General features: G+C 38.6%; 2 protein-coding genes across 7 annotated transcripts in view; one reads left to right on the forward strand and one right to left on the reverse strand.

Annotated features, from left to right (window-relative positions):
• The window catches only part of SGCE (sarcoglycan epsilon), a 38,180-nt gene extending 32,346 nt beyond the window's left edge, over positions 1 to 5,834 (forward strand). For all 3 annotated transcript variants that reach the window (XM_061996885.1, XM_061996886.1, XM_061996887.1), the window contains 2 exons: positions 638 to 681; positions 3,215 to 5,834. In XM_061996885.1, the coding sequence (XP_061852869.1) occupies positions 638 to 681; positions 3,215 to 3,231 (61 nt within the window). In that variant the 3' untranslated portion in view covers positions 3,232 to 5,834. The remainder of the gene's footprint in view (positions 1 to 637; positions 682 to 3,214) is intronic.
• A 718-nt stretch (positions 5,835 to 6,552) lies between these two features.
• The window catches only part of CASD1 (CAS1 domain containing 1), a 33,861-nt gene continuing 14,600 nt past the window's right edge, over positions 6,553 to 25,813 (reverse strand). Inside the window, exons 6-18 of one of the 4 annotated variants that reach the window (XM_061997080.1) lie at positions 25,085 to 25,129; positions 22,358 to 22,481; positions 19,522 to 19,736; positions 18,104 to 18,529; positions 17,483 to 17,572; positions 16,803 to 16,922; positions 15,456 to 15,612; positions 13,859 to 13,938; positions 12,904 to 13,005; positions 11,522 to 11,662; positions 10,903 to 10,980; positions 9,865 to 9,957; positions 6,553 to 8,838 (exon numbers count right to left, since the gene is read on the reverse strand). In XM_061997080.1, coding sequence (XP_061853064.1) covers positions 8,572 to 8,838; positions 9,865 to 9,957; positions 10,903 to 10,980; positions 11,522 to 11,662; positions 12,904 to 13,005; positions 13,859 to 13,938; positions 15,456 to 15,612; positions 16,803 to 16,922; positions 17,483 to 17,572; positions 18,104 to 18,529; positions 19,522 to 19,736; positions 22,358 to 22,481; positions 25,085 to 25,129 — 1,938 coding nt within the window. In that variant the 3' untranslated portion in view covers positions 6,553 to 8,571. Of the gene's footprint in view, positions 8,839 to 9,864; positions 9,958 to 10,902; positions 10,981 to 11,521; positions 11,663 to 12,903; positions 13,006 to 13,858; positions 13,939 to 15,455; positions 15,613 to 16,802; positions 16,923 to 17,455; positions 17,573 to 18,103; positions 18,530 to 19,521; positions 19,737 to 22,357; positions 22,482 to 25,084; positions 25,130 to 25,813 lie in introns of those variants that run through there. The other 3 variants (XM_061997079.1, XM_061997081.1, XM_061997082.1) reach the window with 3 other exon arrangements.

Raw genomic sequence — 25,813 nt, forward strand, 5'->3', positions numbered from 1 at the left:
CCCACAGCCACGTGTGTGAGAAGCGAAGCAAAGCAAATAAAGCTATTACTCTCTACTTCCCATCATCAGCAATGTCTGGCCACTTCCTGAGAATCAGGGCTGTGGTACGCGTAGCAGCTGCTTTGGAAGGCAAAAGTGAATCACAAATGCCTCCCCCTTTCTGCTCCTCTCCCCGAGTTTATATCGCTGAGCTGACGTCATATGGTACGGAATATCTCCTTGGTCAGCCTGGGTCAGCTGCCCTGGCCATGGCCCCTTCCAGGATCCTGCCCACCCACAGCTGCTGGTGAAGTTGGGGGAAGGAATGCTGGAGGGACAGCCCTGATGCTGAGCGAGCAGTAGCCAAGACAGTGATGTGCTATCAATACACGTTTTTGGCTACCAACAGAAGGCACAGCACTACAAGTGCTGCTCTGGAAAATCACCACGACGTCAGACCCAATACAATGATTTTTCAAGGTCCCTTCCAACACTTAAGATTCTGTGATTCTGTGACTTGGCTAACCATTTGCCAAGTGTATTTGCATAGTGAAGATGGATTATTGCTTTGTAAGAAAAGAAAGTGTAAATGCTGAACTCCCATGCATAATGTACTTCTGACTTTGTATGGAAACATTAAAGATATTGTTTTTTGCAGGAACCTTTCACATCAGACTCAGATTCCACAGCAGCAGAGTGCAGGTGAGTACTGAGAAAATAGTGTAATTATTAAGTGACCAGTAAGGAGGAATCACTACTCAAAATACACGTGAACAGTAAAAACCATTTTCAAATCTAGCAAAGTATTACAGTGTTATCATTGCAGAAATGTTTTTTGATGTATGAGTGAAAATTTTGTGATGGATTGAACAAGCAGGAGAAATGCTACGTTAGGTCTCAGCGTGAGACGCTGGAACTGGGTATGCTGAGTTGGAAACCTCCTTATATAACTTAATTTTGTATTACATCATGAAGCTACAGATCCCCAAACATGGTTACACTGTTCCAGTTCTCTGAAACTTGAGAGGACAGCCAAATTTTGAAATCCCAGCAATACTAGTTAAGCTGTGAAGGAGCTCTTCATTGCTGTTACTGAACACAGAGTTGATACGGGGGAATCTGTGGTGAGGCACATATCCATGCTGCAGGTTTTCTATGTCTAGTCATCCCTCTGACATGATTTCCACCAATCCTTAGGTACTGGCTGAGGGCATGAAGAATCTCATTAGATAATGCTGGTTAAGGCCAATTGTTTTCTCTGGTTAGCATATCAGGTCTGAGAGAGAGCTACAGCCATAGCCATGTGAAAGGGGATAAGGATCATACAAGGAACATGTGGAGGCCACAGTGTAATTTTGGAATATTCAATGAGGAATTCAGGCACAACTCTGTCAGTTGAAAATAATATGGGAACTACAGCTTCAAGAGGAAGACTTGTTTTAACTTAGGAGTTATATAAGCAACTCTTTCTTTTCATTCAAAATCCTTCTTCTTCATTACTGCTTTCGGGGATTAAAGGAGAATTTCGTATGACAACATTTCAAAGATTTGAGGCAAGTATATAATAGACACTTCTGCCAATGTGGTGGCGGTCTTTTTGTTACCTGGAAATTAAACTCACATTTGTATATTAAAAAAAAACCCACAAGACTGGAGCTCTGCTAGCTTTGCTGTTTGTCTGTGGTGTTATACATGTACTGGAAATGACGAGTGACCCTGGCCGTCAAAGCCCCCAGCATGTCCCCAGCACTGGTTTGGGTCGACATTCAGCCCAGCTCTTAACACTCACTACCGCAGGCATTTAGAAGGCAGAACAAGAACATCCCATAGTTCAGCTCTTCTGTTACTACTGTTTTGTTACAAAAATTCCAGTCTGACTTGCAGTAAAACAGATGCAAAATCACCTGGTAGTACTGTCTGTTGACAGCAGTGAGAAATTCTGCAGACGGTATGAAATAGCAGCTGGCATGGCTTTGTGGCTTGTAGGTCACACTGAAGAACTGCAATAAAGTAGATGTTAAAAATCCTCCTATGTCTGTATTTTCTGTAGTACATTATATGGTAGAATACACCTGTTCTTTCATATTCGTGCTAGGTGCTGCCTGTGAGAAGTTCTCAGAAATCAGGGGGAAAGAAAATATATTTGGGAGAGACAATGTTTCCTTCTCTTAGTTTACAATGACATCCTCCTGCCAAACTGTGATGGGCAGGTGACACTGCAAGCACTTCCATGACAGCATGGCACGTACCTCTTGCAGTTAATCTGTTAAAGGATATCTGTGACTTGTATTGTTAGTAGGTTGGATTTTTAGATAGCTCCAATTTAAAACCAAATTCAGGTGTTCTTAAGATTTTCAGTAGTGTCAGTACAAACTTAGCAATCCATTTTATCCATCTGTTCAAATGAGAAATTTACAGAACCAAAACACTCGAGGCCAAAAAAAAAATCATAGTGAATTTAATTTTCTTCCTTTCCTGCAGTGAATTCCTAATCACATTCCCAGGTTTATTAGCAAACTATCAGTCACCAGCATAAATAAGGAGATAGATAATTCTATTTTAAGAATCTAGTCTCTAGTAGACCACACTCTGTAAATTGAAGAGCAGATCATGTCTAATAACCAGTTCCCACTTCATGAACTATGAATCCCCAATAAGAAACAGTTATTATTTTATTAACCTGATACAAAAATGCAGCCTTACCAGCTGACATAATGCTCACTACTTCACAAAGTCAAAATCTAGGGAAAGTATGAAAGGCAACAACTCACATCTAATGTTTGTATTACCCCACTAAAAATTATTACTGATCCCCACCATGAAAAATCATGTTAAGTTTTATAATTGTTCCTCTGTCAATTGGCAAAATTCATGAGGACCATTTTAAGGTGCTTAGATGAAAATATATTTAAGATATTCCTATGATGCAAAAGACTAAATAGCACACGTACACTGTATACTGCATTTTCCATTCTGAGCTTCCCAGTCTCCCTATGTTAGGTCCCAAGCAGAGAGAGAAATTCTGAGTTAAACAATCATTTCCCAGGTCTGTCCTTTCTCAGAAAAAAGCAAGCAAAGCCTTTTCACCTGTATGTTACCTTTTGGTTATGATTGTACTTGTATTTCTCCAATGTGGTTGTTTATAGAAAACTAATAAATAGTATTTAAGTGCTGTGCTACCACTCGAAGCATCATCTGCCCCCGATGGATTATAGAAATTCTCATCTATTTGCAGGTAAATGGTATTCCTGAGGAAAGAAAACTGACAGAAGCAATGAATTTGTAATCAGAGAAAGCAGCAAGCTGTGTTACTGATTTGTAGTGACTGATGCATGAGTTTTTCTGGTATATGTTGTGCATGCCCACAGTATTTAGATGACTTCAGTGCCAGAGAGTACAACCACTTCCATGTAACTAATGTACTGTATCCTTTTGTACTTCAGACATTTTTTGACAATTTCTAAACACTGATAACTTTTTATATTTGTTACATTCAGAAAATAATCTTTCAAATATATGTACTAATAAATATCAAACTTTATCCTGTCTTGGGATTTCTCCTGAAAGTTTTAACAGGGAAATCAAAACTTCAAACTAAGCTCGAGGTTCAAAGGGTGTCAGGCCCTGTTGGATGGGATGATGTCATTAATTGCCTTACGTTTGTGCACCAGAAGCAGTTGTGTATAAGCATGTGAACTTGTGCAATATGAGGCTCAGAAATGGTATTCCACATTTATTAAGCAGTACTTTTGTAGAGATTATAGACATGTAATGAGCAAAGTTATTTTTTGATGAAAAAAACCCCAAACCCAACCAAAAACCTAAAACTGTTCTTGTTGAAAATTGCATTTCTGTTCCTTTACCAGCTATTTAACCTATTTGACATCTTGTAAGCAATAACAATTTAAAAACTGTCCACTTCTCTGGTTGTGGTAGAAGAAACTTACAAACAACTGTAGGTAGAAATTAATCTCTGCAAGTAAGCAAGGGTAAGTTTTGTTACAGTATACAGGGGTCTTTTTAAAAATATTCTTTACACTGTTTTGGTGACATTCCTGGTGCCCCAGTGCAGGTTGGTTTTTGTACCCTCTGCATTCTTTGTTCTTTTTGAAGCAGAAGAGAGAGAATTATCTATGGAGTAAACCACAGATTATTTTCTAGCACCTTAAAAAGGAGTTAATTAAATAGGTACTTTTCTGAGCAGTGGCTACTTTCAGAGGCTTTTGTCTGCGCAGCTGAAAGCTTAATAATATGAATTTTGTTAAAAGGCTCAGAACTGAGGTTTCTTTATTTTTCAATAGATGGTGATAGTGATGTTTTTCTAATGCTGCTTTAAATCCTTAAATACAGCAGAACACAAGACTTGAGGGTTTCCAGCTGTAGCAGCTCACACCAATGGTTCTTGGGCTTGTACCTCAAAGCACTAGATTAGCTTAAGCTGACATGCTTTGTCTCTTTCCTGTAATCTTTTCTCTTTCAGAAGCTGCATGTCCATGGGGTCATTGCACTGTAAGCAGAAAGCTGTGGCTGCTTTAACATTGTAAATGCTGGCTACCTTTCCTTAGCTGAGGTTCGGAGATGTCTACTAGGATAAATTTTGAGTAATTTAGGAATTTAAGACTGAGGCTGAAAAGAAACTGTAAAAGAAGTTTATTGACTACCAAAGTAGTCACTGGCCTTTTTTTTTCGTCTTTTCACAGTTACAACCTTGTTCCTTCAAAACACAAACATTTTTTTAGGTACATTTTTAAGAACACAGTGCTGTGTTGATCTGCATAAGACCTGAGTGCAACTCCTTGGCAGACAGTTAAGTCCTGAGCTGCTTATTAGGCACCTTTTGTGCCCCTGGTATGCTGACTATTGCAGTGGAGTACATGATCAGTGCTCAGTACATTGTACTTACTTGGATATTATTAAGCTTTAAATGTTGGAGTTTGCAGGGCTGCCCAAAATACTGAGCACAGCCAACAGACTAGGTTAACAGAGCCCTTCCTCCTCACCTTCAGTGGCATGCCTACCTCCGCCAAAAGGTGCCAGAGAGATGTCATCCACCAATCAGCCTCCTAAGAGACCCCTCATTTTTCCTGCAGCTGGGATGGTTATTGGTGAAAAGTGAATTAGAAAACTGCACCCTGAGATTTTAGTTAACTAAATTAATACTGTGCCTTTCTTACCCAAGCTTGAAAAATCTGAGTACGCTCAGCATTCGGTTTCTACTTGTTTCTATTAGTTTCTACTCCTATTGTCAAGTTTATGAGCTGACAGTGCTTTGAAACAGAGATGAATGGAACAGATTTTAAATAGTGATTTTTAGCGCAACATAAGACTAAACTTTGTAAATAGCATTGGGTTTGGATCATAACAATTTCTAATAACTTGAGGATGACACGACAATCAATTAACTACCAGTTGAGCTGCTCCCATCTTGTTTGTATTAATACCAGCACCAATACATTTAAGGATATTCTGTTCTGCATAATCAGTTTGTACCAGTGGATGCTCTACTTGTTCTGAAAGGAAGCCAAGGATGCAGATGATGGATATTAAGCACACTTTTATGAGTGAAAGCTTCAGTTATGTGACGTAAATTTAATAACAGATTATTTATTTTTACTTACTAAAATGATTACTATGGAAGCACAGATTTATAAAGCTGGCTAAAGACACTTAATAGCTAAAAAATGAGCTAAAGGTGCTGATAGCTGAACCGTCTGTTCACAGCCTCTTAATGATGTATGATGACAGTATGAAATTGTATTGATCAAGTGACAGTTGCAACCAAATTAGCGAACAAGCACTAGGGATGTCTCTGTAAATATATGAAATGTAAAACCTAATAAACAGGAAAATGTGAAGCAGTGCCATTGATGCCTCATTATTTTACATGATGCTGCCCAGGCAGCTTTGTGTCACAGTACAGTGGCTACAAGTGGCCCCAAAGTGGAGCTGAAGCGGAGGCGCAGGGGCTGCTGCGTGCTGGTGGGGGAGATGCTGAACGGGGCTGGGAAGGAGGGCTGGATGCACACCGCCAGGCTCAGATGCCTGTCTTGGATCTCATCTTCATTTTGCAAGGAGCTTTGGGCAGAGGAGTTATCACCATGGAGCCCCTTCTCTGAAGCCTAAACCTGAACAAACCTTAAGAATGGGCTTCTTGATGTTGCCTGTAGAAGAGCCCAGTCAGTTGTGTTGCTTTGCTTTTCCACAGAGCTCACCCGCAAGGGTCACAAGAGCTTGTGACCCAGGGGAAGAAGTATGTGAGGCGTCCACTGCAGAGTTCTGCCCAGGACCCCCGTGAGCTCCAGAGCTGCTTTGGGCTGCTGGGAGCTGTAGTTTCATCAGACCTGGGACTGTGCTATTTACTACAGAAGGATCTTCCTTCCTGTGTTGCATCAGAAATCTGTGATACAAGTAAGTGTCTGCGTTTCACTTGAAGCAATGGCATCCAGAACCTCACTTTGGAGAAGCTGCAATACTGTCCTGTATTTTCAGACAGGTGTAACAGTGAACTCTAGCCTGGCTAGAGTCAAGCAATAAAAAGTTTTTACTTAATTGATGCTGCTCCCATTACAAAAATAAGCATCCACAGCACATTTATTTAATGTTTAAATTACTTCATATTTTTACGTAACCTGAAAATATATTTATCCCACATACAGTAATAGTAAACAATTGCATTATTTCAAACGTTAAAAATAAATCTTTTAACCAAATCTGTACAACAGATAAATAAAATTATATCTACAATACTGAAGTTGTGAAGAACAAAACAAACATCATCCCTCAAACTCACAGTTCCCCGTTGCTCCTAATACTGGCATAAAGGAAGGTTATGCAACCCGTCCCCCACTACAGTGTTCACCCACACTGTTTCTTTCAGCCATTCCAAAGCACGGATGAAGGAGGTTAACTTTCCAAACATTCGAAGGAATGCAAAGAAGGAACAAATAGCTGAGAGTCTTTCCAATAGCTTCAACAGAGCTGACAGTAAAACTGCTGGGTTGGGGGGGAAGTGAATGGTTTATTTTTGTCTTTTCTTAGGATGAGTGACTGGTCATTCTTTAAGAGAAACTCTTCACCAAAACTGAAAAAACACGATGCCATTCTTTTAACTGTTTTTGCACTCAGTTGTGTCTGCAAGTTTGAATTCAGTTTCTTAACTGGGATAAATAAGATCAAAACCATGCATGTGACAGTATATACAGTACAAGTTAGGATTCATATTGTTTATAGTCATATGTAATTGCACATATGCTCAGAAAATAATATTGTGCTCATGTTTCTGACTGCTAACAAGTAATCAGCAGAAGAACAAGGTAAGAAAGCAACTGGAGGTCAAACTATCACTTGAAGCAAAACCACAAACAGGAAAGAAGTGAGTATGAGGAAGGTAAATTCCAGCTTGTCACTGCCACAGTGAAGGGCTGGTTCTTTCAATTTTACTTTTTATGCTAAAGGAAAGAGTTAATAAGATGGGTATTGCAAAAAAAGGGAAAAAAGGTTCCTACAAACAGCTCCTACTTCCTTTAATTTGTAATTCTGAGACTCGACCATCTGCATGCAACTCAATCCCTCTTCCCCATGATATCAAGAGTGACTTGTGTCCTCAGCTCACATCCTTTTAAATGAAAATATAATTACAGAATATGGCACTGGTTCCCTAATGAGACCTACTTCAAGGTCACCTACACACTGCGAGAGAGGTTTGAAGATGGCCACTCTGCCACCCTCCTGTTTCCTGAAGCTCTGATGGAGTGGAGATGATGGGATTTCATCTGACTGGAAAAGGCTGGAAAAATCTCCATCTTGAACAGAGTCTCTGAAAATTATTCAGCTGTTTGCTCACTGGGATTGCAGAGAGAACTGCACACAGCTGAATGAATTAGTGGAACATATATGAAAAAGCAAACAATCTTAGGAAAAAAATTTTTTTTTTCATAAAAAATTGTCAGAATTAGCTGCATTTGCTGAACACAAATTAAAAAAAACAAACCACAAAATATTACGTAAACTTGTATGTAAGCTTAAGTCACTGAACTGGTGATGACCTTACTTTCTCTAATAAAGGGTTTCATATAACAAACTACCTCCACCCAAAATACTCATTTCTAAACAACAACAACAAAAAAGTTCCGATTTTGTTCAGAAAAAAAATGCCCTGGTTTACCAGTAACTTCATGTTTCTCATCAGCTAAGGGCGGCCGCGCCCGCGGGACCAGCGGTGTGCTCGCTGCTGTCCCCTGGAGGGAGCGATGGCGGCAGGTGTCAGGTCCCGGCGCTGCCCCGCGGAGGGGGAACGCCGCCCTGCGCACACGCTATTGAAACCACTGAACTTCACTTCCTCCTGTCACTTTCAAACAGATATGTAAACAGAAACATATCTCCAGTAGAAAACTGTCATTTTCACATGCAACTCTGTACAGTGCATTCTTGTTTCTCAGATTGAGAAGGCTATTTCCACAGAAAATATGTGCATTTGTACTATATACATTTTTCACACTTCATTTAAATGTCCTCTTGTACCTCCAGTTGAGAATTTTCATTCAGGCAGACACAAAAGTAAACCAGAAGAAAGTTTCCAAGAATCTTTTCAACTTAATGCCTTGACTGATCTTGCAATGCTGAGAAGAGAAGTAGTCCAGAAAAAAATCCAGCTATGCATAGCAGCCTTTTCAGCAGAGTTGAGTTATCTTTAGGAACCACAATCTGTGCTAGGTCATTAGTGATCTGAGAAATTTCATGTGCCACACACACAAATATGAAAGTGCTGACAAGAACGTTAAACATAGGATATCCAGGAATGAGCACCAAGATCCCCTTTGTGTCTGCAGCCAGCCAAATATGGTATTGGCAAATGAAAAGCTGAAAGAAAAGAGAGTGCCTTTAATAAACTAGCAGAAAAATATTTTTCCTTCTAGAAAAACATGTAATTATTACTGTTGCATCAATGGACACGCTGTACTTCTGCTTAAGTCAGACTTTAAATAACAGTTTGAGAGCTTTTTTCCACATATCTTTGCTTTAAGACAAAACCATTAGTCTATTACAGTATGCAGTACAATGGGTTTGCTCAGCCCTTAAACAAACACAGCACAGGGGAGCATCGGTTACACAACATCAGAACAGATGGGGTGAGGGGCTGCACTGACATGCCTGCAAGTAAAAGATGATGCTTCAGCTGCAAGATGAATGTAAAGGACCCTGGAGTTGTCCAGCACGTTAAAGCTCACCAGGAATCAGAACAATGATCCGTAAAAAAAAAGTTTAAAACATCTCCTACATACAGAGTGTTGTACTGCAGTGAGTTTCTCTAAGTTCCGTTTCCCTTTGTAAAACAGATTTTAGTAATACAATAAAACTAAACATTTAATATTAGAAATCAACAAATAAAATGCAAAGCAAGGCAATTCCTACTGTTTCAAACCAGACATTTAATGGCACAAGATAACACTTGCACCAAGAGGGGTTTTGTTTGTAACATTCCATTAGTTTATCAATGCAGAAGGCTTTCTAGGGAAAACACTTTTTAAGTGTTCTAAGTAGGCTAGTCAGTATAATTCATACTGATTCTTTACTTGGATTACATTTTTATCTTCCACCTGTGTATACACCACAGCTTACTCCAGCATTAATTCCCCGCTGCCAGAACCCTAAGTTTTCACCCAGACCAGTGTAAGGAGTTTGCTACAGTGAGACCGCAACTTCAACTATGATTTTTACATGTAGACAGAAGGAAGTTGCAATGCTAAAAGAGGTCAAACATAACAGCCTGGTATTAAATAAGCCAATACACGTTTTGACTATTTATATGTTATGCTACCATTTAGATAATAAAACCACCTTACATTTCCAATTTCAATTCACTGTACTTCTGATCATTCTACTCACCTCTAGAGAGATCTTGCCGAACCAGGCAAAGAAGGAGCTATACACAGATCTGACATACCCAGGAATGTTCCTGATGAGGACAAAAGCTAAAATCTTTTAAAAGAAAAGGAAAAAGGAAATAGTGACCATGGATGATGAGCAGATTGCACACAACACACAAGGTTATTAATTTTCACTCTCCAAGTTAAAGTGCATGGTGTGTTACATTTTCACTAAGATCTAATAAATGCACAAACCAAACAAAAATCCATGGGATTTATACTTCACAAAGTAGTTCTTGAAATTCAAATCACTTACACACATTCTTCTAGCATAGCCGTGTACACCTTCAGTAGAAGCATGGCCTTGGTGCTGTTAGACAGTACTGTACAACAACTAGGCATGATCCCAAACCATGTTATACCATACTGGCCTAAAATGAAGGTTGCCACAAATCTGAGTGAACCCTCAATTTTTAAAGGGATGATGTCAAGGTGGACAAATTGACACTAAATGATTGAGTCACACGTACTGTTCTTCAAGACAGCAGGACAAACTTTTAAAGAAAAGAGAAAATCAAGAGGGAACAGACTCAGACAGCTAGAGTAGAGCAGGGCAGGTGACACTGTAAAAGGAAAATCTAAAGAGAGCCACACGCATGCCCGTGTCCCACTTCTCTGCTAAAAGTGACTACAGGGTCCCATAGGTTGCTTCCTTCCCTAATAGCTCTCAAACATTTATGCTTCCCTACTGCTTTCTTTTCTTCCACTGCTACGCAATTAGTCAAAAGTTGAGTCTGGACTTGAACAATGCGTATGAAGTCTACACCAAAGACACCAAGGTTAACCAAAAGCATATCACAGCATGCGATTTCAGGGCTTAAGGGCAATGAAAACAGCAAGAAATAGAGCTAAACCCTTTTTCACTTGCAGACCTGAGAATGAAGCTCAATATCTGACGTTCCATGCTAAAGCAAAGATATATTTTAAAACTCTTTTTTTAAAAAAAAGCCCAAACGAGAGCAGATTCTGTCACTGCAAGGAAGAGGATTGTAATTACCTGCACCACAGAAACAGACGGATGTAGTTCATTGCACTCGGTCTTGTTTTTACAGCTGCTAGCCCAAATAGAGTAGGTCTAAAAGACACAGAAAGCAGTCTGCGTAGGAATTCCATGTAACATGTATAAATGAAACACAAGGTAAACTATTCTGAAGTGCTTCAGCAGAAGCCAGTGCACTAAGATGTGTAACAGTATTGGGAAAAAAACCCCTATATTGTGCTTAGTTTTGTGTTTCTCTCAAATTCTTCTTTGTAACTGATGAATACCATACTTCTCACTAAGATACTCATATACTGGTGACAATTTTTTTCATCACAAATAGATAAGAAATCAAGAGCTGAGGGAACAGCTGCATTATCTACCACATTATTTTTATGTTCCCATTTTCATGTAACCTTTGCAATGAACTGAAAGTGAGGATGTTTTCATCTACAGTTGACTGAAAGGAAAAATACTTTGGTGAGGAGACAGGTTAGGGGCTGCACACAAAAACACAACTGAAATATCTCCAGATCAAGAGATGATTTTTTAAATCCATATGTTTTGTAAACAAAACTTCAGAAAATTTATCCTTTAGAGATTTACAGACTTGATACTACTTATACTAGGTACATACCAAAAAAGATACAATTGAAATAAATAATAAAACATTGGAAACTCTCCCAGAGAAAAGAGGATCTCCCTTTCCTTCCGATATCATCTGATGTTTCTGCAATGCCAGATAAATAAAAGCAAACAGCATTCCATGAAAAACCACCTGGAAAAGACAAATAGAACGCAATGAACATTTCATGGCTTTTACAAGTACTCCAGGTACAAACTCTGAACAGAAATGATACATAATAATTGTATTTGTAAAACCAAAGCTTATGTGTCAAATGGTCTTTTCCCAGATTTACTGAAACAAACAAAAGCCTTCTACACTAGGTTGTCATAAGAGACATTTTTAACTCAAAGTACTCTTGCTAATGCTTCACAGACCATTAAAAACAAGACAGTGAAATTGCAAGAAGCTTTCGAGTACCTACTATCCCCTCTGCAATCTATGCCAGCATTGAAAAGGGTTTTCTCTGGTGGAAAACCCATGAAGCCCTGGCCTTCTCCCAAGCTGGCAGGTGAAAACATTGAAGAAGCATCACAAAGTGCTTCCCTCTCTCACAGACACAATTCCTCAACAGTGTTTTATGGTCTTATGCCAGGTTCTCATTAGCTAGCAACATGATACTGTTTCAGGCCCATGCGGTGCTTGTCCCCTGTCTTTATTTGGGGACTTCTTCCTCAGCAGCATCACAGAACACATACTGTTCACAATCAGCAAAGCTCCAAGTCTGAAATGTGGCTGCACAGTGTGTGCTGCTGATGGGAGCAGCCCAGGACTGACCACTGTGTGCTCTGTAAGCTTCAGTTACTGAAGACCGCCAGAGGGAGAAGTGTGCGAGTGACCCCGTTGGGGATAAGGTTAGCAGATATATGCTCCCATCATAGAAACTCACCAAGAAGACAAGTAAAAAGACAAGTGGCTCCTGCTCTATTCCTCACTTAGTAGGGTGAGTAACTAAAAATAAAGGACTTTCCTACTGGAAAACCATTTTAAAACTATGTGCATCAAGACTCTCATTTTAAAGCAATATATTCTTAATATTTTTTTAAGTTAATTATGAAGAAAGCCACCATAATCATTTGCCTTGTATTTTAATAACCTGAAGTGACAGAAGTGTTAACATTTTTGCAGTAAAATTTTTGCGAAAAGACATATCTAGGTCACTTTATGAAAGCAAACTAGGCAGGATACAGCAGCAAATACATCAACAACAATCTTTTAAGCAAGGCTTTGATAGATGTTTGCAGAAGTAAGGTGGGTGTAGCTTAGTCTTCTATTAAACAATCCACTGGGACAAACTTGTGCTTTGTCTGGAGGAAGAAAGACAACCCTCCCTACTCCCCAAAGTAAAAAACGCACTTAAAAGACCAGTATAAATTTATTGAAACGTTACGTACGTAGCGATCCAGCTTCCACCTAAACCACCATTCATAGACATTCCCATTCAGTTCAAAGCACTTGGACAGTGGCCAAAAGGAAAATATCTTCTCAAACACATCCTGTAAAAAAAATAAACACAGCAAAAGCATTAACACTGATGTCAACTCTATTCACTAAACAGAAAACAATGTGCTGTCTTTTAATATTATTGCGTCCTTGTTTCACTAGCTATGTGACACCAGCAAAATAACAGGCTTCCTTAGAAGCGCCCCCAGAGGGCAAAAAAACCCAAAAAAAGATTTCTTCAGATGACAGAGGGTTTCCATTTTGCTTCCCATAAAGGTATTGGCATGCTTTTCCTTTTGTACTGCAGGCTTAAAGGGAGAGATCTACTGAGGTGATGGGGTAACAAATGCATAGTCTATGAAGGCAGCCTACAGTTCAACAGGCTTGAAATCAGTGAGGGATTAAACACCACACTAAGCCCCACTGTGAAATCATGGAGTGACAAACTCTGCCCTTATTTCTATCATGTACACTTACAGCATGCTGTAAGTTGCTAATTGAGCATTAGAGTCAATCTTCTCATGAAGTATCACAGCCAACAGCAGGTCTCTGAGAGACACAGATCTTAGCATTACAAAATCACCATATGCTAGCAAAACCCAGTAACTTCAAGCACATAAAAAACCCCAACCCACCCCCAAAGCATAGACCTTTGTATTCCTTCTATTTGTAGCACTATACTGAAAACAAGTCAAGCACTAAAACCAGATAATTAAGATACAGAATCGTGGGTTTTTTCCAGCATCCACATCAATTCAAATATGAAAATTTTGGAGTTTTGTTCCATTTTTGTTCTTCTGTGTTCCTATTACAGGATAAATACATGAGTTATGAACACATTAAAAAGGAGAGCTAGGTAATATACGCTTAGGTCATTAAGGATAAAAATAGGCAAAATTTACAAACCTGAGAATAAGACAGAAAATATATACATGTCAGTAAGCAAATGAATTTCAGCAGCAAACCAAAGTGCCATAAGCAGTTCCCTAAGAAAGAAAGAAATTAATCAGTATATAGTCATCAAATTTTCAATAGCAAAACACAGGGCACATTAAATAATGACTGCCAAATATTTAGTGTCGCTGTGTTTTGTAATAGATACAACAATAAAGAAATGTTCTGTCTACACTATCTGCATTTACATATTAAATTTTACTTTAAGCAATTAAAATAAAAATTCACAGCAATTAATAACCTATTATTCCTAAATTAAGCCTCATATTTAAACTAGGGACAACATGCATCCAGAAAGAAGAGAATTTAGATGTTCCAACAGAAACACTACTTTAAAGCCTCTACTTTTCCAAACGCTCTGCACAGGCAGTGCTTATTTCTAAGTGAATGTAAACACATAAATAAAATGCTCAACAGCTTTTGTCATGTGAAATAAGTAGAATATGTATTATTAAAGTCTGAAGTACCAGTTGACTTCCAAAGCTCAAATGCAGGTCATTAAGGACAAGTATCTCATTAAGAGAAGCCTGAAAAACTGCTTCTTAAAGCTGTCAACTGATATTAAGCTCTACCCAAGAGTCAGCATTGCAACAAAGATTGTCTCCCTCTCAGCACTGGAACAGAGATTGTCTCCCTCTCTCACCATATAAATTGGCAGCTGAAAACAGGGACATACACAAGTGAAAGCTGTAGTTGCACAGTACACCATTGCTCTGAAGCGCACAACAGTAATTACTCTGTATCTGGAACAGAAATGCCTTTGTTGAAAAAAAAAAATATTGGAGCTGTTTGCCTTCAAGATATCTTGTAAAACTATTTTCTAATTATATTTTTGCAACATCTGTTCCTAATGTGCATTTTGTATACTTCACTTTCATATCTGCAGATTATAAAGTTTGGGAATTAATCCATCAGTAGGGTAGGAGGATGTAAGACTCTTAAGGTTTTAGTCCTAATTTAGCTGAATTAAAAAATAAGCATTTACCTCATGATGACAACTTTTCAATGAACAATGCATGAAATAAAATGGGATTTCCCTTCAATTTGTATTTAAAATATCTGTATGATGAGATGTACTTCTAACAGTTCATTTAAGATCCGAAGATAACAAATCCCACATTGTTATTTGGCAGAACTGGTGCTGAAGATGGATGAGCCATATTGGCAATGCAGAGTGGGGAAGCCTAAACACACGCTCTTCACACCATACGTGCTGGGACATCGCAGCCCCCACCTCAGCCAGCACAGCCAGTGCAACCCAGGATTTCAGTTTGCATTCAGCAGTGTTAAAACTCTTGATAGAACACATTTCTGACCAGTCTATTAAAATATGACTGTAACCAGAGACAGTCTAGCTATGAGCTGTTACATTTTTTCAACTGACATGTAATTAACCTACCTCAAACTGTATTTCTGTTAACAGCTGTTTAACATATTTTGACTATGTAACAAAGAGACTGAGAACTACTAACAGTAGAATTTTCTGTATGGATATTGTTGTAGTAACATGGAAATGTTTTATAGGAGAAAGAAAAAAAATAAATCTTACCATTTGCTTTCTTCTGAACTATCTGAGGCCATATAGCTAAGGTGGCATAAATGATCATAAACCAGACAGTGACTAATGGCACAAAGTAGTAGAACTGGTAAGGTCGGTCCATCACTATGCACAGTACCACAACCAAGAAATTGAGACGAAATAAAACCTGGAGGGTGTCAGAGAAGACAAAAGATATACAAACTGGGAGGCAAAACTGAAAGATGGGGGACACTGTGCTTTAGCACTCTATAAAAAGTATCTGCATATTTTATGCTTCACATGCTCATTATATTTCAGTGGAAACATGCCTAAGTACTTCAAGGAACACAAAAAATGCAACGTAAGTGTGCTGGCTGATTCTGTGATACTGGACCTTCCCTTTGCTGCCTGCTTGGGTAGAGTTAGCCATGAAAACAGCATAAAGCAGAACTGACCACTACTCAGGCTGGGACAGAGTATTCCAGCTGCTGAGTGCTGTTAATACCTCTCTGCTTTCAGTCCCACAGCTACCTGGGCTCACTCACTTAAAGCTAGGGTAATGTCATTATCAGTGCTGCAATTAGGCTGTAGACTAATGAACACAAGGACCTGAGTTACATGACAACAGAACACATAACAGCAATAAAAGATTTTTTTTTTTTTTAAATTCTACCTGTACTGCAAAACCTAGGAAGGAAACGACAAAAATAGGTATGTTCTCCAGTATGGTTATGGTGTCAAAATTCTCCATCTTTATTAACAAATGTAAGCTCCAATACAGTATCTTTGGAAGCCTGCCTGGATATTGCTATGCATTGTAAATTGCTACTACAACCATCGAATCACAGAATAGTAGGGCTGGAAGGGACCGTCAGAGATCATCTAGTCCAGTTTCCCTGCAAAAGCAGGTCCACCTAGATCAGGTCACACAGGAATGTGTCCAGGTGGGTTTTGAAGATCTCCAGGGAAGGAGACTCCACATCCTCCCTGGGCAGCCTGTGCCAGCGTTCCCTCACCCTCACACTAAAATAGTTTTTCCGTATGTTTAAATAGAGCTTTTTGTGCTCTGGTTTCATCCCATTGGTAATGAATATTCCATCATTGTATATTGGAAAATATTTGTCTTGATAATTTAAAGCCTACACACTTCAATTTTTTACATTGTTAAGTATTATGTATCTGCTATATGTCTGTATTAGATACACACCACCACACCACCAATTCAACGGGACAGATTCCATAGAAACAACAGCCATTTGCAATGTGCAAACCTTGGTTAAGCAACCCGGTGTCACATTATTTAGGGAGCACAGATACACTAGGATGTTTTTTCTCTGAACAAATTCCTTTATAAAAACAGTAAGTAGATGTTGTTACCTGACACAATCTGTACACACCAAAGTCTCCTTTTATCCAAAAATATGAGAAGTGCCCATAACCTGTTTGGAACAGATACGCAGCGACCAGAACACGAATGTGCATATACACTGGTAAAAACTGTTGAGAAAAGTAAAGTAACTTTTAGAAATGGCCATGTAAATGCTTTTTGGCTTTCCCGTTTTCCCCCCTTATTTTATGCTTTTTCTGCATTGTAGTAAATCAGGTTTAACTAAGAAAAGAAACATTACGATACATAATTTTCTGTTCCTTACTAAGCTTTTCTGGTGTCTTAACCTCCCTGACATTAAAATAAATTTCTTCTATTTATTGGTCTACACTTGCCATATTCTATTACCAGCTGAGAGAGTTAAAATGGGTAGTTTCAAGTTCAGAAAATAAAAGTGTTGCTAGCAATTAAAAATAAATTAACATAATATTCTACATGGAGGAAATAAGTATATTTTTCTCCTGGTCAAGTAATGCATAAAATGCTCTTATCAATGAAATCTACCCTTAGAGAGAAAAAACTAATTCTGCTAATACCATTTTTAGAACTATAGGAACAAAAGTTATTGATTCTATTCAATTCTAATATACATTTGCATTACTTTTCTTTTGAAGTAACATACCCAAACTGCATTCTCACTTACAAAAAGTATGAAATTCCAGTCACTTACAGTGCTTGCTCCAGAGATATGATAAATCAAAATAACAAGTTGCATCCAGCCCTTCCATTCATCAGTCTGCTCTCTATTTAACACTTTAGTCTAATGCAAAACAAAACAAGAGTGTTGCTATTCCAAACAGTACAACAAACGTCTACAAAATGAGGAGAAAGTGTTCAAAACAATAAACCACTTTCTGGGTAAACACATAGAATCATAGAATGGTAGGGGTCGGAAGGGACCTTTAGAGATCATCTAGTCCAACCTCCCTGCAGAAGCAGGTTCACCTAGATCAGGTTGCATAGGAACATGTCCAGGCGGGTCTTCAAGACATCTCAATTGTAAAAGCCTTCTGTCTAATGGACATAGATCTACCAGATTTTAGCTTGACACTCTGTTGTACCTGAGCTGTGCTCACTTCCAATTTGAGTAACAATAGCTGTAAGCGCTCGTATCCCTGTGTTTTCCAAAAGCTGTTGTGCCTAAATCCATGCAAATGTTATACTGCTTGTGAGTGCATCTTTGGCAAATGAGTGATACTGGCTTTGAAAAATTAATTTTCAACATTTAGCAAGTAGTTATTTACACTCAAACTGGGAAACATTGCAAGCTAGATGTCAACATGATCATTACCTCTTTGGTATTCTCTGTATAAAATACCCCCAAGACCAAGATATAGACGATCGGGATGAAGAAAGATGAATGTGTATAAAATTTATTTTCCTTCATGAATAGATTTGCTCGGTCGCATAGATAAAAATATATCATGATTAGACCAAGTTTGCAGAAGGAGTGTAAAAGCATCTCTAAAGTAGAAACATAAGGAGTGCTGACAGCAGGTTTCTTCTCCTCTCCACTTTCCAAATCAGTGCAGGACTTGCTCTTCCGATAATTACTCCGATGAATTAAGTTGATAATTAAATATCCAATCATGGACAAAGTAAAGAAACAGAATGCTAACTTCTGTATCAGAGTGAGAGGAGGCTGAGGCTGGCAGCAGGAGCCATCAATAGGTTTTGTTATCTTATTGCAGTAGACATTCATAAGAATCATTGCATTCTGTCAAAGAAATAAGAAGTTTTGCCAATTAATCTCTAATAAAAAAGTTAACATTTTCATCCTAAGAAATTTTCTTCTAGATCATGCATTGACATAAAACACATGCAATTCCATCGACATTACATAGACACAATTTCACAGTACCCCCATACACCTAGTTGCATTTAACAGTAGAGTCAAAATATCTCTTCTGAATAAGAAACCTTTGAGCTTCTTGAGGTAAACCAAAAGACCCAATTTTAACCCTTACAACAGAAAGGTTCTCTCAAATAACTGCAAAAGGAGCTATTAAGAGCTAAACATGACTATAAATGAAAAACAGCTCAACAAACGTGGGTCGTGAAGAGGCACAGCAATGAAAGTCTCTAAAACATGACAGTGAGATTTAAACTTGTATTGAGATGGTTTTCAGTTCATGCAGTATTTGAAAGCAACTGAAAGCTGCAATGCAGTAGAAATAAAAGTGACACAGTGGGAGAGCTCTTTCACAAGAGGAGCAAACCAACAAAGCTCTGAGACGCTCACTGCATGCATATCTATATTGCTAGGTCAAAAATAAATTAAGAAATAAAGTCAGTGGCACTCCATGTAATCAGGAAGGTGTATATTGTGTGTTTTCTTACCCTTTCATGCTCACTAAACCCAATTATATAGGCATATAAGGGAAAATTCTAAGACTTACTTCTAAGCACTGCTTTGTAATTCATTATTACCCTAACTAATTCAATGGCGGATGGAGGCACAAAGTTCGCACTCAGGATCTAAAAGATCTAGTGGATTAACAGCCGATTTAAAATAGCTATGCACTAATGTGTTTGCTATGTGGTTTTTAAACATCCTATATAACTGGCTGCCCTCCCACCTATTGAGATCTTCTGAACAAATTTTCCTGAAGAACATGCAGGTCATCATTACATTCAGATTGTCTGCCATTTCAGAACACTCACTTTAAGTCTTACTTTTTATGGTTGAGCAGTAATAAAAACACTAACCGTATCTCTGCTTGATTCAGGGAGATGCAGGCCATCGGCAGACTTCATGATAGTTTCTTGTGCTATCAGTTTTGATACACTGAACACTTTAACTTTAGCTTTGGAATTTCGGGAGCTGCTGTTCAGAATATGAACAGCTGCTTCATTATAAGCATCTATTTTCTCATTAGTGATCATTTTCCGACTTTCACTCAGCATATCTTCATAAACGGGATCTGAATTTGAAAGGACAAAGGACAAGCACATTAATGTTCTACTTGATAAATACATTTGGTCGGCACAAGTTACAAAGCCTGCTTTCATTTAGGTAGTCATAATTGTTTAATGGTACAGAAAAAGTGTACAGCGAGGAATGAGTGACTGTTACAGTAACTAGAGTAGTAAATAGTTCTTTATGATGAAATGTTCTTATCACCATTCCCTAGTCATGCATATGTACTTATAGACTTGAAAGCTTTGGCAAGACATGAATGCCAGTTTAATTTCCCCAAACCCATGAAAAGCATATAATGCTGAAGTGCAGAGCTGCTTATGCCTTCTATCAGTAATGGAATCCCCCAAGGAAAGATTCCAAAGCCAAGAAGACCAAAGACAGGCAGCAGAATAGACACGTGGAAAAAAAATATAAAATCTCTCACACCCTCTAATTACTGCAGAAGAAACCAGCTTCTCATTTTTCTAAGTCATAGTCCATAGCATATTATTCTTGCTCATGCTGATTCCAGTTCAACTGATGGCAGAATCTGTTTTTCAGAAGAATGGAAGACCACTTAATTGCCTGCAGGCTTTAGAAACTACGTAGAGCTTAACACAAAGCTATACAGGCTTCTAGATCAAAAAAAAGGTCAGCTGGATATAAGTAAGCTGCTATGAAAAGCTGCTGATGTTTGTAACTCTGGTGAAACACACTCTATGAGCTGTAAATCACCTCACTTTAGCTACCTCATGCCTGCTTTTGGATAATCGATGTCTAGACAACTCTGTGTATACAGACTGCTGCTCCTCTGATTTGCCCCATTGAAGAGCTCAGAGATGACTTAAATGGACTGGATCTTTATGAACAGAACGGTGGGATGTGTCTCATAGCTAATTGCTTCTGTTTAGATAAACATGGTTTTGAAAGGCATGAGAAGGCAAATCTGTTGATTTGAGTTCATAGAATCAGAGAAAGGTAGGGGTTGCAAGGGACCTTTAGAGATCATCTAGTCCAATTCGCCTGCAGAAGCAGATCCACCTAGAGCAGGTTGCACAGGAATCTGTCCAGGCGGGTTTTGAAGACTTCCAAGGACGGCGATTCCACAACCCCCCTGGGCAACCTGTGCTCCCTCACAGTGAAATAGTTTTTTCTTGTGTTTAAATGGAACTTTTTGTGTTCCAGCTTCATCCCATTATCCCTTGTCCTGTTGCTAGATATCATCAAAAAAAGGGATGTCCCAATTTCCTGACACCCACCATTTATATACTTGTAAATATTAACGAGATCCCCTCTCAGTCTCTTCTTCTCTAGGCTAAACAGCCCCAGTTCCCGCAGCCTTTCCTCATAAGGAAGATGTTCCAGTCCCCTGACCATCTTGGTGGCTGGACTCTCTCCAGCACTTCCCTGTCCCTCTTGAGCTGGGGAGTCCAGAAATGGACACAGTACTCCAGATGAGGCCTTACCAGGGCAGAGTAGAGGGGGAGAAGAACCTCCCTCAACCTGCTGGCCACACTCTTCTTGATGCATCCCAGGATGCCACTGGCCTTCTTGGACACCAGGGCACACTGCTGGCTCATGGTTAGTTTACTATCAACCAGGACTCCCAGGTCTCTCTCTGCAGAGCTGCTCTCCAGCAGGTCAATCCCCAGCCTGTACTGGTGCATGGGGTTGTTCCTCCCCAGGTGCAGGACTCTGCACTTGTCCTTGTTGAACCTCATGAAGTTCCTCTCTGACCACCTCTCAAGCTGGTCGAGATCCCACTGAAATGGCAGCACAGCCTTCTGGAGAATCAGCCAGTCCTCCCAGTTTGGTGTGATCAGCCAACTTGCTGAGGGTACACTCTGTTCCCTCATCCAGGCTGTTGATGAAGATGTTGAAGGGTTAAGCTCTAGAACTGTATTTGACAGGAGCTTGGATGTGACTGGGTATATTCTTATCAGGGATCAAATTCTGCCTCAGTTTCTAACTAATGTGATGTGATACATCCTATTGCGGACAAACCAGGAACGGATTCTACCTCTGAGCTCACTGTTCAGTGTCACAGATATTACTGAAGAAAGGCAAAAGAGCGTAAGCTTAGTGCCATAATAAAAATCTCACAGACTCCTTATGAACTGTGATTTCTGGTTGCTCATTCTAACTCCTCAGTGTTAAGTGTACAGAAGCAAGTTTCACCTCAGGGACTTAAATCCTCTACATTCCCTAAAACATGTCTATTCATTCTAGACACACAGAGTGAATGCACTTGTTGAACCTCTCCTAGTATTTATGTAACCTGGAAATTTAATAGAAACACAGAGTACAATTGTTTTATGCACTGTGTTCTTGACTTCCAGGAGGCATGTTTGGAGCACAGCACAGGAAGAACAGACCTGGCATACTGAGTCTGAGAGTAAGCGGACAAAGAATTGAGTTCAGGAGGGAAAAGATTTTCCTGATGGAGCTTTTAAATCTCCATCATTAGTAACAGCTAGTTAGGTGTCAGCTATTTAAGGCTACAAGAAAGGCCAGACAAGAATTTAACCAACATCCTTTCCACTCAGCAAGCAAGCAGTATGTACTAAGTTTTCTATATGCTACAAGATAATGATTCCATAGACACTGACAGTACAAATTGTTACCTACTCTTCATTACTTTACCTTGTAAGACCCAGTAAACATCACTACTTTTTGCTAATTTTTCCAGAAGGGGTGCAATTGAAGTGATATTGATTTTGTACTGTGTGAGGGCTTCATTGCTGCCATTGTGAATCTTGATAGACCACTGGAGAAATAAAGAAAGAGATTTAGAATCTGGATGTCTGAGGACTTTTAATTACCTAAGTCCATTGCTCTGTTAGTAGCTATATTTCACTTTTAAAGTGCTTTTAAATCTATTTTGGAGCACGTAGCTGTCTAGACAAATAACAACATTCAAACAGATCATTTAAAAGCAGAGTATATAATATTCAACTTAACATGTATTTGATTTTTCATAAATTAAAAGATGTAAAATGTTTTCATTAAAAGCCCCTTGACTTTGAACAATGCTGAAGTAGCAAAGACAGTCAAATTATGTAAAAATCATAGCCAATGCTGTTGATTTTACTCTGGGAAAACCGACCATAAGAAGAGATGTGTGCAAGCAAAACTTGCAGTGGAATTTAGTTCCAATATTCCCATCTGTTTTGCAGATATGAGCAAAGGAAAAAATAAAGAAAAGGGACATTTTAATTTCTGATTCAGTCTTCTATGTGAAAAGACTGGGAGAACACTATGGCCACACGAAACTTGCTCCTAACTTCTGAAAAGAATTTCCCACACTGTAGGAAAATTAGATTTAGCTATTAATGTATCTATATGGATTTAGTCAAAATCTGTAAAAAAAAAAAAAAGTCTGAATGTACAGAACTCCAGTTATTTACAAATATCTACATAAAAATTTTGATGTAAACCAAGCACCCTGATCAATCAACTTTGTGATAACAGAAATGAATATTTCATGAAACCAAATAACATGCAGCTGCTTTGAGAATCCACACAATGGAAAGAAAAAAAAGCAGTTTCTCTCAGTAGCTAAGTCTTTCCTTGTGAAATACCTACAGTACTTAAATGGGCATTTTAAAAAGCATAGTCTGTTCAACAGGAAGTCATGAACTAAGCAGCAGAACACTGTAGTGACACTTTCAGAGCATCTCTTTTTCCCAAAATAAGCAGAAGATTGACTTTTGTACTAGCTGGAGCTTTTCCAGGTGTAACAATTTGCTTCTATTTATGAACTCTTATGCAGTTGACATCTTAAAACAGACATATCCAAACCAAATGGACAGCTAAGTGAAACATACAGGTAGGATTCAAAATGCTGGCAAGTCCAAGGGCACACACCAGTTTAGTCTAGAAGCAGGATACCACACTAGTGCTAGCCATGGTAATCTTGCCAATGCACCAGATTTTTGAAGCACTTTATTTTTCTGCAAGTCTCTTAAAGCAGGTGATGTTTATCTTTGGCCAACTTTAGATACCACATTAATGTGTGAATATACTGGTCTTATAAAGAACTCAGCATCATGTGCATATTGTTGGTTTGCATCTCCAACTGCTGGCAAAAGACAACAAGGTAAGGCTATGGTATATGTATGAATAAAAGGAGTTCTTTAGCTAAGAGTCCTGTAGTTTTGCAATCTGATCTGCATGCTGGAACACTATCCATATATAATGGCATTTTCTGTGGGAAATGATTGATGGTGATTTACTAGAAATCATCCTATGTAGATTCTCAGACTGTGTGGAGATATTGCAGGCTTACTAAGGTTCATAAAGCTCAAAGATTTATGTGGCTTCTACAAAGGAAGAGAATTAGGGGGTTCATTTGTAACGAAACAGAGAATTTCTGATCCCTCAAGAAATGCATAGAGGTCCGCATACATATATGACCTTCCCCTAAAACTAGAGGAATTCACTCTAGACTGGAATGCCTGGGAGCTTCCAGAACGGTAGAATGCCTGAAGTGTCTCCACGCCAACTTGTTTTCAAAAGATTTCATTTAAAATGGAACACAATGTTCCCCCTCTACATTTGAGCTGGTATGAAATTGTAATAGCTAATTCCTTATAAATTACAGTTCTGAAATATTTGGAATTAAGGGACATTAAAATGTGGAATTAATAAGATGAGCAGCTGTGCAACTCTTGTCTCCCAGCACAGCCAACTACTAGAACAAACTACATTGCGGGGGCTGTTAAATTCCATCCCTGGAAGTTTTAAAGAACTGGTTGACTTGTCAAGCACAACATGGGTATAACTGATCTTGCCTTGTGGCTAACTGCTGGGTTAGGAGAGCTCTTCAGGTCATTGTTGACCCTGTTTTCTGTGGCGCTGCAGCCCATAGCAGTGGTGGAAACTTGCAGTGCAACAAGATTCCGGAAGTGCAATCTCACTTTTCATGTAAAATTCAGGTTTTTGCCCATAGAAGTCTAGGTGAAATATGTGTGCGCTCAAAAAGAGCATTCCAGATTGGGCCATGGTCAAAAGCAGTATTTGGGGACTGAGAAGAGTTTATTGAAAATGCATCTTGGTAAATATGCAGGTACTTTTATTTACCTTTTTAAATGCATAATCTGCTTTTGAATAAGCTACTTTATTAGCTAGGTTCAAGCTAACCAATGCTTATCAGCAGTATTGCTACCAAAAAGCAAGTATTTATGTTGCACAGCTATACTAAAATATATCTGATACTTTAGAACTACATGTGATAACAGAAAATTGAGAGTATATTTTTTATTATGAATTGGGTTTAACAATTCCATCATGTAACCAACTCGAGAGCATAAAAGTTATCCTACGTGACTCTCCTTCTTTAATAAAATGCCCCATATATGTATAACTTACCGTGGCAGCTCCTGCTACAATTATATGAGGTTTTGCCACAGAACCCTAAGACATAAAGGAAAATTAAATTAGTTTTAAAATATTTGCAAATTATTATTCTAGTAAGCAAGTTAATTAAGACTCATATCTTATTTAACTGTGTGACTCAACCTGTCCATCAGTTAATGGTTACAAAAGAATGAGTTGCAGATATATTACAGAGGACATCAATTTGCAATACACCAATATTTTCAAGTAACAGAATCTCCAAAAGCACAAATTATAAGCACTTAGAATCAATATCAATTTAGGAGCAAAAGCTCTCTTTAAAAGATATCTAAATAGCTTCTCCTAAGGTCAAGTAGATGAAGTACTTTTTTTTCTTGGTGCCTCCCAGATGCCAAACATCTGTTTCAGCTGTTGTACTGACTGAGGTGACTATAAACCCATCGCAAAACCAGAATAGATAATTGTTGCTCCAGAGGTCTGAAAGTTGTCTAGGACAAGGAACAAAATATGTACTCAAATGAAAAAGTAGAAGGAATAAACAATGCTGATCACCTCAGTACGAGTTTTGCTTTGGCACAGTGAGCATTTAGCAGCTCTCGGTTTTTTGTAGTAATCACAGAAAAAGAAATTATAACTTCATCAACCTTGATGGAAGGCACGTGAGAATGACCAACAGCAGTAAAAGAATCACCGAGGGCCATTACTAAAAAAACTCCAGACTATTTAGAGGTCAACAAATGA

The sequence above is a fragment of the Colius striatus genome, chromosome 5 (assembly GCF_028858725.1).
Source record: "Colius striatus isolate bColStr4 chromosome 5, bColStr4.1.hap1, whole genome shotgun sequence".
Classification (NCBI taxonomy): domain Eukaryota; kingdom Metazoa; phylum Chordata; class Aves; order Coliiformes; family Coliidae; genus Colius; species Colius striatus.